The sequence below is a fragment of the Haliotis asinina genome, chromosome 2, assembly GCF_037392515.1.
Source record: "Haliotis asinina isolate JCU_RB_2024 chromosome 2, JCU_Hal_asi_v2, whole genome shotgun sequence".
Taxonomy (NCBI): domain Eukaryota; kingdom Metazoa; phylum Mollusca; class Gastropoda; order Lepetellida; family Haliotidae; genus Haliotis; species Haliotis asinina.
In genome coordinates this window covers 99,582,946-99,602,150 of record NC_090281.1, presented here as the reverse complement: position 1 = coordinate 99,602,150, position 19,205 = coordinate 99,582,946, and the positions used below count along the sequence as shown (strand labels likewise).

At 44.1% G+C, this 19,205-nt stretch overlaps 1 protein-coding gene across 1 annotated transcript; it reads left to right on the top strand.

The window, feature by feature from the left end:
• The first annotated feature begins 4,371 nt into the window (after window positions 1-4,371).
• LOC137272154 (integumentary mucin C.1-like) lies at window positions 4,372-5,951 on the top strand. Its single transcript, XM_067804507.1, has 2 exons — window positions 4,372-4,378; window positions 4,606-5,951. Exons 1-2 carry the CDS (start codon window positions 4,372-4,374, stop codon window positions 5,949-5,951), a joined length of 1,353 nt encoding a protein of 450 aa, XP_067660608.1.
• Window positions 5,952-19,205: the final 13,254 nt, after the last annotated feature.

Here is a 19,205-nt window from a genome sequence, read left to right as displayed (position 1 = left end):
TGCCAAGCACAACGCGGGAAATGCACCGTGTTCCAACACCAGGATGTGTTTACTCGCATAGATATTACAGATGAATGTCAATAACAATGTTTCATAAATGACATTACGCACACGACCATCAAATACAATGCAAATCGGGCGGAAATTAAAGAAAAGATAATTACGTCTCTGAGCTACATGTCCTTTGTAAATTTCAAAGTCTGTACATGTTTGAATGATCATCAAATGTCAGAGGATCTCACATTGTTAGAATGTTAGAGACCTTTATCACAGAAGGAAGCGTCTCGAGTTAACTTGCCACTGCATATGAGAGAATCCAGGTCTCTCATGCTTGAACCTGAAATTTAATCACAGAAGAAAGTGACCTGATTATCAGAGTTACAAGTGGATCGACATGCTACAAATAAAAACGTTATGTGTCTTTGTTTTTCCATGCGCATTACACATGCGCGCTTATCCACGCACACACACCGATATGCACGCACGCATACTATGACGCAGAGTTGAGTATGTATCCAATGCATGTTATTCCACTGACAAAGATTAGGTGCTAGCCATTAGGTACCTGTTGTCTTTTCAAGGTCAGTCTGATTTCTATAAAGAGCAAAACATTCAAGCGTATGTTTGCATGCTTAAGATGGCAGTGTAAACAATAATATTAACCCAAAATGCATTGTTCATAAAAACAGGAAGTAATTATGAAATGCGATGTGCTGATATACGAAGTGATTTGACTGGGTAACATTTATTAACTCTATCTCGGCTTGATGACTGTGAGCGCAGTCACACCGCCACATCTCCATGAAAGAGAGTCTGTGAGTTTAGTTTTAAGCAATATTCGAGCAATGTGACGTTCTGGGACACAAAAAAGGGAGGTCCTGGGACACCACAAATGGGCATCCTGGGACACAACAATCAGATGCCCCTAAGTAACTGAAGGAATTACGGCAAATTTGAAGGAATTGCATCTCAAATGTAAACAAACGCAGCCCACTCGCGAAACAATTGCAGCGATATCAGTAGTTTAGCGGTAATAACATAAACACAACGCCCCTATCGGAAACAATGTCGGTAATACTTTAAACAAGATCGGCCACCTTCGGAGATTTCTCGGCTGAGTTCCGTGATTTGTCGGTCGCGTCCAGACACTCACACATCAAAACATGGCGTCGCTAGAAGAAGCACCCGTCTGGGTGAGTTTACTTCCATTACTTAGGGGGACCTGACAATGTGACGTCCTGGGACACCACAATGTGACCCAGGGCCGTCACAGGTTGAACCCATGTGGGCAAATGCATGGTTCGGGAAGTCCTGGTGTTCCAAGGTAAATTATGTGTCACTTGTACAGCATCGATGCCTATTTACACCACTTGTTTATTGGTACTATAGGTTTTTATCTTAGCATTACATGTCTTCACACTAAACAGCGCACGAAACACTACTGAGAGTCAGCAATGCTGTATGAGCTGGGGGTAATGGTGGGGGTACCTGAACTTTCACAACACCTACTGGCGATGATGTATCTTGACTTCAAAGTCTGTTTTTGTTTGTTTTTATTTTTGGGGGTGGTGGGTGGTGGGTGGGGGGCATATTGCCATGTGACACCAGACTGTACCCGACCAAGCAGTGAAACATGACCCATGTAATTACAGCGTCCACGTGTCAATGCATGATACTGGCTAATAGAGACACGATCCTGCCACGAGGAATAGCGATATTTCAACCGCTTCCTAATACATGTAAAGCATACATATAAATATCACAGCCGATTGGGGATGAGAGGATTCACTGGGGATCAGGGGATTCACTGGCATAATCGGTATTAGCATCGCTTGTTTCGGGCAGTGACGACATTTCTTTCAGAACTCTTAAATCAGTCGGATTCCTCGAAGTGTTTGGGTTTTCAAAAGTTTCTTCCTTGTTGTGTCTGCTTTATCCCTATTCACATTACACAAGTCCACCCATGGTTTTCCCAAAGGGCTTCTCAAACATCTTCAATGTGTCCAATCCAGGTTTCAAACTAATGTTGCGGGGAGTTGATATATCGCATATTGAAAAGGTCATGTTATGTGAAATCAGTTTAGAACACACACAGAGAAAGTCATGGGAATTGAAATATTGAGAGGCAAGATATTTGTGGTTTCTGGAAGATGAGGTGGTGGATGATGCGGCGTGGTATGGGATGATACTTTTGGGGGTAGTACTAAATAAAAAAGGAATACTGGGGTGGGGGTGGGGGTGGAGGTGGGTAGGGAGGTATGGCTGAAACAAGTAAACATTACGTCACTACCCAGAGCTAAGGAAGAACGTAGCCAGCAAACATTAACGCTGAGTTATTTCTAAGTTGAAAAGTATAATATGTTTTACTTCAAAGAAATACTTTGTTTTATTTGTGTTCCAAAAGAATGGTTTCGGTTCTGTGTTTCTTGATGTGATGGATATGTTAACTCCGTTCTTTCTGGTTCAGATAAAATATAGTACTTCATTGTTTTGTAGATTAACGCGATTCCATTCAGTGACTATATTTATGTCTGTTTCGGGTTGTAAGTAACGTCTGTCCATCTGGGGTGTTCGTTTAACTTCCTACTAAAGGTTATCTATGTGAAGTATGTGTTTGTCTGCTTATTTCAGAGACTAGAAGCTTCATTTATTTACGGTTGGCGTTTGTAAACTGATCCCTGTGAAATTACCCGAATCAAGTTAACAAGGTGCGAGTGTACACAGTGAAGGATGCATTGTGCCGGAAGAGAATAGGATGAACGAGGTCCGTTGAGGGATGTACCATGAGGGCATTATCGCCCAAAATGAGGTCAACTACATGTTCGACAAGAAATGTTACTAGTCATTAAAAATGTCAGAAGTGTCACTCCACGAGGTTGGCCAATACTATTCCAGTCGAACATCACCTTGGTGGCCCTGGAGAATATTCGTTGTACAGAAAAGCGCAGTAGCCATGGACTTGAATGGACAGAATGAATAGGGCGTGATTGTATATTCTCATGAACAATTCAAATGTTTCTTGATTGTCTGAAACAAAAGCCAGAATAGTTACATCCATCTGGTCAGTGCTGGAGCGTATAGCAAAATGAAGGTGATTTGGTCCAAAGCTGTCTTCATGTTATACAGCGGGGTCCATTGTAGTTCAGTGTGAAACTATAGACACATTCAGAAGAGAAACCGTACGCATATCTGAAGGTTAATCAACCTTTGTCTTTTCACTTGTGTCAGGTTGGCATCCCCAGTCCGGCGGGATGATGTCACATACCTACTAGCTGCTGTCACTACTAGACGTATCAGTACTGCTACCAAGTCTCAACCACCCACACTACATTGTAACGGTTTTCAAGGCACGTTTTAGGTTTGAAACATTGAATTCATTCTAAATGAAGGTTACTTATAAAAAAATATCAATATCAGTTTCCAACATACAACGACAGCCCTTGTACAGACACTACGAGAGTGAGTTAATTTGTACGCAGCTTTTTAGCAATATTCTGGCAATGTCACGGCCGTAACCCATGTGGGGAATCGAACCACAAGACTTACTGACCGCCCCTCCAGACACTAGCATGTTGGTGTGTTATTGCTGAATTGTTGCATCATGTAGCCCGAGTTTTCAGGTCTCTTGCACAACTCGGTAAATGAGAAAGTTCTCAACAAATCATGGTGTTAAGATGGACTGGGGTCACGTTGCACAAATACGTTGTACCGCTGTTATATTTGTTATAATATCGTGTTTGCAAAAGCCTTAGTTTGTCTGCAGTGATTAGCAATCCCATGATCGTGACCGACTTGAACTCACAGTGCAGATAACATGTTACATTTTGTTCACAGAAACCAAATGTAAGTCACACTGAGACCAAATGAGCAGACGAGAAATCATGAAGATCCGGGTCACGTTATAGCCACGTGATTTGTTTGGTGTTATCACGACGCAGAGGGAACAAAGTTGGCGTCTTGCTTAGTACACACAAACACAAACATCGACACAGTACACATGCATACAGCACATGTGACATCTTCCAAACACAAAATACAACAATACCCCCGATGTACATCAGTGACAGGTTCACAGAACGGATCGTAAACGTCATATATTCCGTGTTAGTTGATGGTTGATTCATATCCTTTAGATATCTTTTGTGATCATTTGTGATCCAAAGTAATCGTTCCACCAATACATGGAGAAAATTAATTAAATGACAGAAGACTAATAACAATATATACTGCGCCACTCTCAACACAATGAATCCCCTCTGGAATTGAAGAACGTCAAACTAGCTGATACCTTTAACAAACACTATCTGTTTGAATATTGTGTTAGAAACACAATATTATTCACATGGGAGCTAGTGACCCATACATAACAAAATGGAAGGTGAATAGAACGGAATGACAGTTCAGTGAGGCCTCAGCAAACCCATTGTACAGAATGGCGAAATCTTTACACATCAGATGATCAAATTAATTGGAAAGTGCGGAACAAACTATCACCTATTGAGAAAACGGTATAATTCACCGGTCATTGATTCATTTTCAAGTCAGATGAATGTGGTAAATAATCACTAACAAACAGAGGTCAAGATGGTTTTTTATCTACTGCAGATTTAACAGACCTATACTCACACCCACACCCACGCCCACGACCAGCCAAACTATTTCCAACGCTCAAAGCCAGGCGTAGGCTAACACCCAAACTAAGACCACGCCCACTACCACGCCACGACCACGACCACGACCACGACCACGACCACGACCACGGCCACGGCCACGACCACGACCACGACCACGGCCACGGCCACGGCCACGCCAGAACCACGACCACGACCACGACCACGACCACGACCACGGCCACGACCACGACCACGACCACGACCACGACCACGACCACGACCATGGCCACGACCACGGCCACGGCCACGACCACGACCACGACCACGGCTACGACCACGACCACGCCAGAACCACGGTCACGGCCACGCCAGAACCACGGTCACGGCCACGCCAGAACCACGGTCACGGCCACGCCAGAACCACGACCACGACCACGACCACGCCAGAACCACGACCACGACCACGACCACGACCACGACCACGACCACGACCACGACCACGGCCAAGACCACGGCCACGACGACGACCACTACCACGCCAGAACCACGACCACGGCCACGGCCACGACCACGACCACGGCCACGGCCACGGCCACGGCCACGACCACTACCACGCCAGAACCACGGCCACGGCCACGGCCACGACCACGGCCACGACCACGACCACGACCACGACCACGACCACGACCACGGCCACGGCCACGGCCACGACCACGACCACGGCCATGGCCACGGCCACGGCCACGACCACGACCACGACCACGACCACGACCACGCCAGAACCACGGCCACGGCCACGCCAGAACCACGACCACGACCACGACCACGACCACGACCACGGCCACGACCACGACCACGACCACGCCAGAACCACGACCACGGCCACGCCAGAACCACGACCACGACCACGACCACGACCACGGCCACGACCACGACCACGACCACGACCACGGCCACGACCACTACCACGCCAGAACCACGACCACGGCCACGGCCACGGCCACGGCCACGACCACGACCACGGCCACGGCCACGGCCACGACCACTACCACGCCAGAACCACGGCCACGGCCACGACCACGACCACGACCACGACCACGACCACGACCACGGCCACGACCACGGCCACGACCACCACCACGCCAGAACCACGACCACGGCCACGACCACGGCCACGGCCACGGCCACGGCCACGACCACCACCACGCCAGAACCACGACCACGACCACGACCACGGCCACGACCACGACCACGACCACGGCCACGACCACGACCACGGTCACGGCCACGGCCACGGCCACGACCAAGACCTCTAACTATCTGACACAGGTGAAATGAAGCCAATGTTTTAACCTTTCTTGGGATTGGGACAGTCACTGTGGACAACTTAACACAGCAATATTTTCAATAAGCATCTGATTTTAAGTTGAGAAGACATGGATAAATTTATGTTTCGACGTCTGTTTCGTAAAATAGCTGGGTATATATTTACTTCTAATGTTCTATAATAATCACAAATTAGAACATGGTATTCATCTTCCAGGACATTTAATTTACAGTTTTTGCACACAATAAATTTCTTATGAAACTTTCCCTTATAACAGCATAAGTCATGATAAACGGAACGAAACTGTGACAAGGCTATTCTTACTTTCTTAAGATTGATAAAGCGTGCATATGGTTCACATATGAAATTTTCTTTAAAACAGGGAATAAATAAATGTACAGGGACTATTTTGGAGTTTTACCAGCCACTCCCGAAAAAAGCAATTTTCGCTTCTTCTTCTTCTTCCAACTCCCTGTCATATCCACGCGTTGCAAATCCAAATCCAAAGAGAACTGTTTTACACGCGAAGTCCAGTTAAACCTATTTCAAGCGACGCTTGCGTTTGAATGAAGATTACATAACATCTGGCAGGTTCTTAGATGGGTAGCGTGAAGTGCTCCTCGGAGAGAAGCTTTCACCAGTAAGCAATACGACTTTTAAGAGTGTACACATGGGTAGGATACCTAGCAGTTTCTCCAATACGACGTTTAAGAGTGTACACATGGGTAGGATACCTACCGGTTTCTCCAATACGACGTTTAAGAGTGTACACATGGGTAGGATACCTAGCAGTTTCTCCAATACGACGTTTAAGAGTGTACACATGGGTAGGATACCTAGCAGTTTCTCCAATACGACGTTTAAGAGTGTACACATGGGTAGGATACCTAGCAGTTTCTCCAATACGACGTTTAAGAGTGTACACATGGGTAGGATACCTACCGGTTTCTCCAATACGACGTTTAAGAGTGTACACATGGGTAGGATACCTAGCAGTTTCTCCAATACGACGTTTAAGAGTGTACACATGGGTAGGATACCTAGCAGTTTCTCCAATACGACGTTTAAGAGTGTACACATGGGTAGGATACCTAGCAGTTTCTCCAATACGACGTTTAAGAGTGTACACATGGGTAGGATACCTAGCAGTTTCTCCAATACGACGTTTAAGAGTGTACACATGGGTAGGATACCTAGCAGTTTCTCCAATACGACGTTTAAGAGTGTACACATGGGTAGGATACCTAGCAGTTTCTCCAATACGACGTTTAAGAGTGTACACATGGGTAGGATACCTACCGGTTTCTCCAATACGACGTTTAAGAGTGTACACATGGGTAGGATACCTACCGGTTTCTCCAATACGACGTTTAAGAGTGTACACATGGGTAGGATACCTACCGGTTTCTCCAATACGACGTTTAAGAGTGTACACATGGGTAGGATACCTAGCAGTTTCTCCAATACGACGTTTAAGAGTGTACACATGGGTAGGATACCTACCGGTTTCTCCAATACGACGTTTAAGAGTGTACACATGGGTAGGATACCTACCGGTTTCTCCAATACGACGTTTAAGAGTGTACACATGGGTAGGATACCTAGCAGTTTCTCCAATACGACGTTTAAGAGTGTACACATGGGTAGGATACCTAGCAGTTTCTCCAATACGACGTTTAAGAGAGTACACATGGGTAGGATACCTACGAGGGGAAGTCAATAAGTTCATAGAAGTGGGTGCTGATATATCCTTGGTGATGTTGTCATTGGTGTCATTATTGAGTTGATTCATCTGTGACTCTGTGTACTGATACCCAACCTTCCTCGAGCATTTACTTGAGAGTTAGAGCCTTTAAAAGACGATTACCCTGCACAAATCATGGAAACCTCCAAAACTGAGTTTCGTGCAGTTATCAAGTTTCTCACTAAAGAAGGTGTGAATGCAACCGAAATCTACAAACGCATGATCAATGTGTATGGCGAGGAAGCCCCTCAATATTCCACTGTGGCAAAATGGTCAGCTGAGTTTAAGCGAGGTCGCAGCTCCTTGGAAGATGACCCACGGTCAGGAAGACCTTCTGAAGCCATTACAGAAGATACAATTGCCCGGATCCAACGCTTAATTATGTCCGATCGGAGAATAAAGGTGGACGAGATAGCTTCAGAGTGTGGCATTTCACATGGAAGTGTTTGCACAGTGATCCATGAAAACCTGCACATGTCCAAGGTATCCGCAAGATGGGTCCCCCGTAACCTAAATGCACATGATCGTCACTAGAGAGTTGAATCCAGTCGTGAGCTGTTGGACATCTACAACGCTGATCCTGATAACTTTCATGCTCGTCTGGTTACTGGGGATGAAACCTGGATTCATCACTGGGATCCCGAAACCAAACAAGAATCCATGCAGTGGAAGCACAAGCATTCTCCTGCACCCAAGAAGTTCAAAACACAACCTTCTGCTGGCAAGATCATGGCAACCGTTTTCTGGGATTCAAAGGGTGTGATTCTCATAGACTATAAACCACCTAAAACTACGATCACAGGGGCTTACTATGCTGACTTGTTGAAAAGATTGAGAGCGGCCATCAAAGAGAAGAGGCGTGGGAAGTTGACAGCTGGAGTCATGCTTCTCCACGACAATGCACCAGTCCACAAGAGCCGTGTTGCACAAGCTTCTCTTCAACAATGTGGCTTCGAACAACTAAACCATCCCCCATACAGTCCAGATCTGGCCCCCAGCGACTACTATCTGTTTCGCAATTTGAAATCTCACTTGCGTGGAACAAGATTTGCCAATGATGATGACCTCAAGGCAACAACAGAGGCGTGGCTGAGGGACCAATCTGAAGACTTCTATTTCAAGGGCATAGACAGTCTCAAAGACAAATGGGCAAAATGCATCGAGGTTCAGGGAGACTATATTGAAAAATAAAACCAATATCACAACCATTGTGTTCTGTTTTATATCGAGTTCTATGAACATATTGACTTCCCCTCGTAGCAGTTTCTCCAATACGACGTTTAAGAGTGTACACATGGGTAGGATACCTAACAGTTTCTCCAATACGACGTTTAAGAGTGTACACATGGGTAGGATACCTACCGGTTTCTCCAATACGACGTTTAAGAGTTTACACATGGGTAGGATACCTAGCAGTTTCTCCAATACGACGTTTAAGAGTGTACACATGGGTAGGATACCTAGCAGTTTCTCCAATACGACGTTTAAGAGTGTACACATGGGTAGGATACCTACCGGTTTCTCCAATACGACGTTTAAGAGTGTACACATGGGTAGGATACCTAACAGTTTCTCCAATACGACGTTTAAGAGTGTACACATGGGTAGGATACCTAGCAGTTTCTCCAATACGACGTTTAAGAGAGTACACATGGGTAGGATACCTACCAGTTTCTCCAATACGACGTTTAAGAGTGTACACATGGGTAGGATACCTAGCAGTTTCTCCAATACGACGTTTAAGAGTGTACACATGGGTAGGATACCTAGCAGTTTCTCCAATACGACGTTTAAGAGAGTACACATGGGTAGGATACCTACCAGTTTCTCCAATACGACGTTTAAGAGTGTACACATGGGTAGGATACCTACCGGTTTCTCCAATACGACGTTTAAGAGTGTACACATGGGTAGGATACCTAGCAGTTTCTCCAATACGACGTTTAAGAGAGTACACATGGGTAGGATACCTAACAGTTTCTCCAATACGACGTTTAAGAGTGTACACATGGGTAGGATACCTACCAGTTTCTCCAATACGACGTTTAAGAGAGTACACATGGGTAGGATACCTAGCAGTTTCTCCAATACGACGTTTAAGAGAGTACACATGGGTAGGATACCTACCAGTTTCTCCAATACGACGTTTAAGAGTGTACACATGGGTAGGATACCTAGCAGTTTCTCCAATACGACGTTTAAGAGAGTACACATGGGTAGGATACCTAACAGTTTCTCCAATACGACGTTTAAGAGTGTACACATGGGTAGGATACCTAGCAGTTTCTCCAATACGACGTTTAAGAGAGTACATATGGGTAGGATACCTAGCAGTTTCTCCAATACGACGTTTAAGAGTGTACACATGGGTAGGATACCTACCAGTTTCTCCAATACGACGTTTAAGAGTGTACACATGGGTAGGATACCTAGCAGTTTCTCCAATACGACGTTTAAGAGTGTACACATGGGTAGGATACCTAGCAGTTTCTCCAATACGACGTTTAAGAGTGTACACATGGGTAGGATACCTAGCAGTTTCTCCAATACGACGTTTAAGAGAGTACACATGGGTAGGGTACCTAGCAGTTTCTCCAATACGACGTTTAAGAGTGTACACATGGGTAGGATACCTACCAGTTTCTCCAATACGACGTTTAAGAGTGTACACATGGGTAGGATACCTAGCAGTTTCTCCAATACGACGTTTAAGAGTGTACACATGGGTAGGATACCTAGCAGTTTCTCCAATACGATGTTTAAGAGTGTACACATGGGTAGGATACCTAGCAGTTTCTCCAATACGACGTTTAAGAGTGTACACATGGGTAGGATACCTAGCAGTTTCTCCAATACGACGTTTAAGAGTGTACACATGGGTAGGATACCTAGCAGTTTCTCCAATACGACGTTTAAGAGTGTACACATGGGTAGGATACCTAGCAGTTTCTCCAATACGACGTTTAAGAGTGTACACATGGGTAGGATACCTACCAGTTTCTCCAATACGACGTTTAAGAGAGTACACATGGGTAGGGTACCTACCGGTTTCTCCAATACGACGTTTAAGAGAGTACACATGGGTAGGATACCTAGCAGTTTCTCCAATACGACGTTTAAGAGAGTACACATGGGTAGGGTACCTAGCAGTTTCTCCAATACGACGTTTAAGAGAGTACACATGGGTAGGATACCTAGCAGTTTCTCCAATACGACGTTTAAGAGTGTACACATGGGTAGGATACCTAGCAGTTTCTCCAATACGACGTTTAAGAGTGTACACATGGGTAGGATACCTAGCAGTTTCTCCAATACGACGTTTAAGAGTGTACACATGGGTAGGATACCTAGCAGTTTCTCCAATACGACGTTTAAGAGAGTACACATGGGTAGGATACCTAGCAGTTTCTCCAATACGACGTTTAAGAGTGTACACATGGGTAGGATACCTAGCAGTTTCTCCAATACGACGTTTAAGAGAGTACACATGGGTAGGATACCTAGCAGTTTCTCCAATACGACGTTTAAGAGTGTACACATGGGTAGGATACCTAGCAGTTTCTCCAATACGACGTTTAAGAGAGTACACATGGGTAGGATACCTAGCAGTTTCTCCAATACGACGTTTAAGAGTGTACACATGGGTAGGATACCTAGCAGTTTCTCCAATACGACGTTTAAGAGAGTACACATGGGTAGGGTACCTAGCAGTTTCTCCAATACGACGTTTAAGAGAGTACACATGGGTAGGGTACCTAGCAGTTTCTCCAATACGACGTTTAAGAGAGTACACATGGGTAGGGTACCTACCAGTTTCTCCAAGTGTAATTGTATTTGGTGTAGACTTTCACAAACCAAGGAATCGTTTACGTACATGTAGTAATAAGCCTTTGAAGCAATCAAGTTTGTGGAAACCCCATAATTCTGACACATGTAATGACATAGGTAACCTCTTACAGCTAAATATTTAGAAAGCAGATATCATATGACAAGTCTTTAACGCTACAAAGACAGTAACGCTTTCTTTGCCTTAATTGAAATGTTTTCGGCAGAGAGGGGCCAATTTAGAGTTCTGCGCTAAGATAATGATAGGATGTAACAGCTTCAAGCGTTGTTGATTTATGTGTCAATTCTTCTGATTTTGACAGTTTAGATCCTCTTTTAAAAATCATAATTTTAGTTTCATCAAGGTTGTCATTTAAGGCCCACTTATTGCAGTAGGTTTCTCGAGCGTTAATTTGCCCCTGTAGATCAATTACTGACTCTGAGAAAAACACCACATCTTCAGCAAACATCAAAATATATAATTTAGTAAGGTCTATTTTCAAGCGGACACCAGTGGTACATGAATAGTTAATCTCAGACACTAGTTCGTTGACAAAATATTTCTCCCGGACAACATATTTAAGAAGTTAGGAAATACACAAACCATTAACGTTTAATTTTACAATTGTAAAGCGTATTTTCTTATATCGAAGAAAACAAAATCAGCAACCTACACTCTCAGCTGATGAATCATGCGTTCTAATCAAGTGATGGATCGCGGATGTCGTGTCTCGGTGTTTCAATGTGCCACTAGTCCAAAGTCAATTTGTGCCTTAAGTAGCCAGTGCCGTTTGGGCTTTAAGTGATCTGTTTTGTTTTGTTTAGCGTCATGTGGGTCATAGTGCTTTGAGCATTATGTGGACAGGCTTCTATTTTTTTACCTTATGTGGGAATTGTGCAGTGTTTTCACCCAAGTTTGGATAACCTGTATTATTTGTGAGTCAAATAAAGCATGAGGGAAACGAGTAGTTACAAGTTACCACCCTGGCAGCGTATCGTATGGAAATAAGTCAGGGTTCATTTGGAAAGCCAGCCTCCATGCTTTAAGCTGTCTGCACTAACTCTATCCCATCCAGTGCAAGCCAAGCCCGTCACACACCGATCAAATGAAAGATTAGCGTATCCCACCCCACCTCATCCCATCTGGTAGAGGCCATCCAATGGAAGCAGATCCGAACCAAGTAAGTAAATCCCTCCAGAGTGTGCACCATCGATAACAACCACATCTCCGGACTGCACGTCTCAACCATTCTGATTTCCCCACTCCCACCACCAACACACTACCATCAACATCCTATATATCAGGCCCACCATAATCCCAACCATCATTCGACAGTGGCATTGGTACCACGTTGTACAAAACCGAGATCTGACTAGTGACCTTGTATGTACTAGCCTTTTGATCTCAAGAACAAAAGTTATATCAAACTGCCTTCACATCAGATTCGGAGTCTTGCGTCAGTGTATTCAAATGAAGTTTGCAACTTCCCTTACGAATAACAGGTTTGACATAGATGAAACAACACTAGAGACCCAATACAGTGAACATCAAGAGAGCCGTTTGTTTGGAAATGTAATTTAGTGATTGCCCATAACACATCATATGAATATGTTATCCGTCACCGATATCTCTGTTTCACTGGCATGGCTGGCTATCTTTATACATGCCTCTTTCTGAAAGAGTAGGAGTGGAGCATGCATGCATTAAGCACGACAGTGTCTGAAACACTATTTCCAAGTTTCAGGTTTCTTGGATCGAGAGTGGAATCCGATAACAACATAAAGTCAGGAGCTTTTGTTGAAATGAACAAAAAATCATTATATGACAGAAACTGACATACAGATGTTGGAGATAGATGGCGTGAGAATTATTCCGTGCTTGTGGATGTTGCCTGGTTTCCAGTTGACGCCCAGCATGCCTGCTGCTCAGATCAAAATCTTTATTACGAGAACCACGGCGTTCTACAGTATTGTCGTAGTCCTTCATCAAGTGAATTAAGAGCAAGGATGGTCTGCCCTTAGAACGCAGGAGTGTCTTGATAGCTGCTGGAGAAAATTATATCACCAATCAGTTCCTGGTAGCAGGTGCGTTTATGGGCTTACCTTACCCCATGTATCAAGGCGTCATTGCGGTCCTAGCCGTCAGCGACATCCCAAATTTTCACAGACAGACCAGACCATTTTGGCGACAGACTGAACAACGTACGAGCTATACAGCACGAGGTGTCGTTCTTTGTCCTGTCTTTAGGTGTGGGATAGCTTAGTACACTCAACATTGTTGGTAATGATCTGAGGAGCTAAGTGTAGGATAGCCTAGCATAATCAACATTGTTGTAATGATCTGAGGGGATAGGTGTAGGATAGCCTAGCATAATCAACATTGTTGTAATGATCTGAGGGGATAGGTGTAGGATAGCCTAGCATAATCAACATTGTTGTAATGATTTGAGGGGATAGGTGTAGGATAGCCTAGCATAATCAACATTGTTGTAATGATCTGAGGGGATAGGTGTAGGATAGCCTAGCATAATCAACATTGTTGTAATGATCTGAGGGGATAGGTGTAGGATAGCCTAGCATAATCAACATTGTTGTAATGATTTGAGGGGATAGGTGTAGGATAGCCTAGCATAATCAACATTGTTGTAATGACCTGAGGGGATAGGTGTAGGATAGCCTAGCATAATCAACATTGCTGCAATGATCTCAGGGGATAGGTGTAGGATAGCCTAGCATAATCAACATTGTTGTAATGATTTGAGGGGATAGGTGTAGGATAGCCTAGCATAATCAACATTGTTGTAATGATTTGAGGGGATAGGTGTAGGATAGCCTAGCATAATCAACATTGCTGCAATGATCTCAGGGGATAGGTGTAGGATAGCCTAGCATAATCAACATTGTTGTAATGATCTGAGGGGATAGGTGTAGGATAGCCTAGCATAATCAACATTGCTGTAATGATTTGAGGGGATAGGTGTAGGATAGCCTAGCATAATCAACATTGTTGTAATGATCTGAGGGGATAGGTGTAGGATAGCCTAGCATAATCAACATTGCTGTAATGATCTGAGGGGATAGGTGTAGGATAGCCTAGCATAATCAACATTGTTGTAATGATCTGAGGGGATAGGTGTAGGATAGCCTAGCATAATCAACATTGTTGTAATGATTTGAGGGGATAGGTGTAGGATAGCCTAGCATAATCAACATTGTTGTAATGATTTGAGGGGATAGGTGTAGGATAGCCTAGCATAATCAACATTGTTGTAATGATTTGAGGGGATAGGTGTAGGATAGCCTAGCATAATCAACATTGTTGTAATGATCTGAGGGGATAGGTGTAGGATAGCCTAGCATAATCAACATTGTTGTAATGATCTGAGGAGCTAAGTGTAGGATAGCCTAGCATAATCAACATTGTTGTAATGATCTGAGGGGATAGGTGTAGGATAGCCTAGCATAATCAACATTGTTGTAATGATTTGAGGGGATAGGTGTAGGATAGCCTAGCATAATCAACATTGCTGCAATGATCTCAGGGGATAGGTGTAGGATAGCCTAGCATAATCAACATTGTTGTAATGATTTGAGGGGATAGGTGTGGGATAGCCTAGCATAATCAACATTGTTGTAATGATCTGAGGGGATAGGTGTAGGATAGCCTAGCATAATCAACATTGCTGCAATGATCTCAGGGGATAGGTGTAGGATAGCCTAGCATAATCAACATTGTTGTAATGATCTGAGGGGATAGGTGTAGGATAGCCTAGCATAATCAACATTGCTGTAATGATTTGAGGGGATAGGTGTAGGATAGCCTAGCATAATCAACATTGTTGTAATGATCTGAGGGGATAGGTGTAGGATAGCCTAGCATAATCAACATTGCTGTAATGATCTGAGGGGATAGGTGTAGGATAGCCTAGCATAATCAACATTGTTGTAATGATTTGAGGGGATAGGTGTAGGATAGCCTAGCATAATCAACATTGTTGTAATGATTTGAGGGGATAGGTGTAGGATAGCCTAGCATAATCAACATTGTTGTAATGATCTGAGGGGATAGGTGTAGGATAGCCTAGCATAATCAACATTGTTGTAATGATCTGAGGAGCTAAGTGTAGGATAGCCTAGCATAATCAACATTGTTGTAATGATCTGAGGGGATAGGTGTAGGATAGCCTAGCATAATCAACATTGTTGTAATGATTTGAGGGGATAGGTGTAGGATAGCCTAGCATAATCAACATTGTTGTAATGATTTGAGGGGATAGGTGTAGGATAGCCTAGCATAATCAACATTGCTGCAATGATCTGAGGGGATAGGTGTAGGATAGCCTAGCATAATCAACATTGTTGTAATGATCTGAGGGGATAGGTGTAGGATAGCCTAGCATAATCAACATTGTTGTAATGATCTGAGGGGATAGGTGTAGGATAGCCTAGCATAATCAACATTGTTGTAATGATTTGAGGGGATAGGTGTAGGATAGCCTAGCATAATCAACATTGTTGTAATGATCTGAGGGGATAGGTGTAGGATAGCCTAGCATAATCAACATTGTTGTAATGATTTGAGGGGATAGGTGTAGGATAGCCTAGCATAATCAACATTGTTGTAATGATCTGAGGGGATAGGTGTAGGATAGCCTAGCATAATCAACATTGCTGGTAATGATCGTGAGATGTGGGATGTTGAGTAGAATAGTAGGGGGAAAGGAGAAGTGTGCAGTACTTACGACAAGGCTGGTTGAGCATGGTTTTGGCGACCCACACGAAAACTACTTTGTCAGAAAGGGAGAATCACAACAATCACATTCAGCATGACACGTGAACACCTTAGCAATCACATGCAAACTAGCAGACATTCCTAAATAGAAAACGCATCAAAATTGCATCAGAATTAAATATTTAAAAAGAACCAAAACGATGACAGATTCTACTGTCGTTGTGGTGACGTTGGGTTGCCGTCACGGCCGTCATGACCGTCACACCCGTTATTGGCTTTACTGGTGTGAAGGTGACTGTGAATGGGTCATGGTATGGGAGGCATTAATTCAAATAAAATGATACCGCCATCCACGTTTCATTGTCTTTACCCTTACCTGGAGCAGTGTGATACACGTCTGTTTTTAAATACTAAACAAACTACTTCCATTGCGGGCACTCCGATAATCCAGAGCACAGTGTTAGAATTCTATATATCTGTTGTCACTCGTCGTAATAGTACCGTAGTACTGCTAAAAGTAGCGTCCAACCCTCATCATCTCAAAATAGACAGTACTGAACCCCACGTTTTCCCTGGTTCAATGGTATTTTCTTTTGATTTGTCCTCTACATATTTAAACAGTCCAGAGCGATGTACACTGGGTCCTTCCTTTTCCTTTTGATAAGCAGTTTATGTGTCGTATGGTGTTCAAAGAGTAGTGGGAATTCCTTTACGAAATCAGGTAGTCAAAGCGATTTGGTCGTTAGCATCAATCAAAACACTTTCAAAAAGTCTCTAAGTGCAATCAAGGTTTGCTTTGAAGTGGTATACTAATATGGTTAGAAACGTAAAACAAATATAACCTTAACCTTTTTGCAGCGTCATTCATTTAAGTTGATGTTTTTTGCTCATTATCATTTGAAAGGTTTCCCCCCAGAGCTCTGGCGGGGCTTGTCTGATGATGGCTACATAGTTCTGTAAGGACGTGATTACCACCGACACACTGACTCCATAATCATCTTCCATTATAGAGTCATTTGAAGTACCGGGAACGCTAGCCCCGAATTGTTTCATCTCACAGTAATCAGACGATTAAAGTATACCTAATGAACCAGAGAAGCATACCCATACATTATCTGTTGCAGATGCTCCGTTTTACAAGCCGAAGTAGAGTTTACAAAACGTATGGGTCGGAATACCAATTGCAGTTGACGAACTGGTTCTGTCGTATGCTGTCAACCCCAAGGTATGGCTTTGGATATCTTCGAAACGTTAAACATTTCTAGTTCGGGAATTGATGATACAGGTACATATTGTGCTGAGGTTGTGAAAATGTATTACCAAGTGATGTACTGATTGGAAGAATACTGCAGGTACATATTGAATTAGGATTGGTGGGCGTGTCGGGATGTGTCAGCCAGTCAACAACTACATGGAAGAATACTACAGATACAAGTTATACTGGGGTTGGTGGGCGTGTCGTGATGTGTGGGCCAGTCATCTACTTCATGGAAGAATACTACAGGTCAAGTTATACTGGGGTTGGTGGGCGTGTCGTGATGTGTGGGCCAGTCATCTACTTCATGGAAGGATACTACAGGTCAAGTTATACTGGGGTTGGTGGGCGTGTCGTGATGTGTGGGCCAGTCATCTACTTCATGGAAGAATACTACAGGTACAAGTTATACTGGGGTTGGTGGACGTGTCGTGATGTGTGGGCCAGTCATCTACTTCATGGAAGAATACTACAGGTCAAGTTATACTGGGGCTGGTGGGCGTGTCGTGATGTGTGGGCCAGTCATCTACTTCATGGAAGAATACTACAGGTCAAGTTATACTGGGGTTGGTGGACGTGTCGTGATGTGTGGGCCAGTCATCTACTTCATGGAAGAATACTACAGGTACAAGTTATACTGGGGTTGGTGGGCGTGTCGTGATGTGTGGGCCAGTCATCTACTTCATGGAAGAATACTACAGGTACAAGTTATACTGGGGCTGGTGGACGTGTCGTGATGTGTGGGCCAGTCATCTACTTCATGGAAGAATACTACAGGTCAAGTTATACTGGGGCTGGTGGGCGTGTCGTGATGTGTGGGCCAGTCATCTACTTCATGGAAGAATACTACAGGTCAAGTTATACTGGGGTTGGTGGGCGTGTCGTGATGTGTGGGCCAGTCATCTACTTCATGGAAGAATACTACAGGTACAAGTTATACTGGGGTTGGTGGGCGTGTCGTGATGTGTGGGCCAGTCATCTACTTCATGGAAGAATACTACAGGTACAAGTTATTCTGGGGTTGGTGGACGTGTCGTGATGTGTGGGCCAGTCATCTACTTCATGGAAGAATACTACAGATACAAGTTATACTGGGGTTGGTGGGCGTGTCGTGATGTGTGGGCCAGTCATCTACTTCATGGAAGGATACTACAGGTCAAGTTATACTGGGGTTGGTGGGCGTGTCGTGATGTGTGGGCCAGTCATCTACTTCATGGAAGAATACTACAGGTACAAGTTATACTGGGGTTGGTGGGCGTGTCGTGATGTGTGGGCCAGTCATCTACTTCATGGAAGAATACTACAGGTACAAGTTATACTGGGGTTGGTGGGCGTGTCGTGATGTGTGGGCCAGTCATCTACTTCATGGAAGGATACTACAGGTCAAGTTATACTGGGGTTGGTGGGCGTGTCGTGATGTGTGGGCCAGTCATCTACTTCATGGAAGAATACTACAGGTACAAGTTATACTGGGGTTGGTGGACGTGTCGTGATGTGTGGGCCAGTCATCTACTTCATGGAAGAATACTACAGGTACAAGTTATACTGGGGTTGGTGGGCGTGTCGTGATGTGTGGGCCAGTCATCTACTTCATGGAAGGATACTACAGGTCAAGTTATACTGGGGCTGGTGGGCGTGTCGTGATGTGTGGGCCAGTCATCTACTTCATGGAAGAATACTACAGGTACAAGTTATACTGGGGTTGGTGG